Raw genomic sequence first — 464 nt, forward strand, 5'->3', positions numbered from 1 at the left:
GACAGCCAGAGTACTCACCGAGGAAGCCGGCGATAGCTCCAAAGGGCATCACGACCAGCGAGACGAGCAGGTCAGCCACAGCAAGTGACATGAGGAAGTAATTGGTAACATTGTGAAGACGTCGCTCCAGGCAGATCTGCAACGAAGGGGAGAGGGGGGGCGAGTTATAATATAGGTCGCTTCAATATCACTTTGTAATCTGTAGGTGTCGTAGGATTTTAGTAAGGAGTATGTACGTTTATTTAGGTTGTTATGTAGTCCTGAAAAGAATATAAATGTAATGAAAAATGGATGCTTGTATAAGTCAAGTGAGGTAACTGACGTTTCGATATTACACCTTCATCAGAAATAGTGAAGATAATGCCTACACGTCAATTTCATATCGCGTAATTTTGGAATTATATTGTTACATTCATGAATATTTTCTACTCGAACTTCAGCGTTTCGTATATTAGATGGTTCTT

At 40.9% G+C, this 464-nt stretch overlaps 1 protein-coding gene across 1 annotated transcript in view; it reads right to left on the reverse strand.

Moving 5' to 3' along the window:
- The window catches only part of LOC119590636 (5-hydroxytryptamine receptor 2A-like), an 8,322-nt gene extending 8,191 nt beyond the window's left edge, over nucleotides 1-131 (reverse strand). The window contains exon 1 of the mRNA XM_037939315.1: nucleotides 19-131. Within this exon, the coding sequence (XP_037795243.1) occupies nucleotides 19-91 (73 nt within the window). The 5' untranslated portion in view covers nucleotides 92-131. The remainder of the gene's footprint in view (nucleotides 1-18) is intronic.
- Nucleotides 132-464: the final 333 nt, after the last annotated feature.

The sequence above is a fragment of the Penaeus monodon genome, chromosome 27 (assembly GCF_015228065.2).
Source record: "Penaeus monodon isolate SGIC_2016 chromosome 27, NSTDA_Pmon_1, whole genome shotgun sequence".
In the NCBI taxonomy this organism is placed as follows: Eukaryota; Metazoa; Arthropoda; class Malacostraca; order Decapoda; family Penaeidae; genus Penaeus; species Penaeus monodon.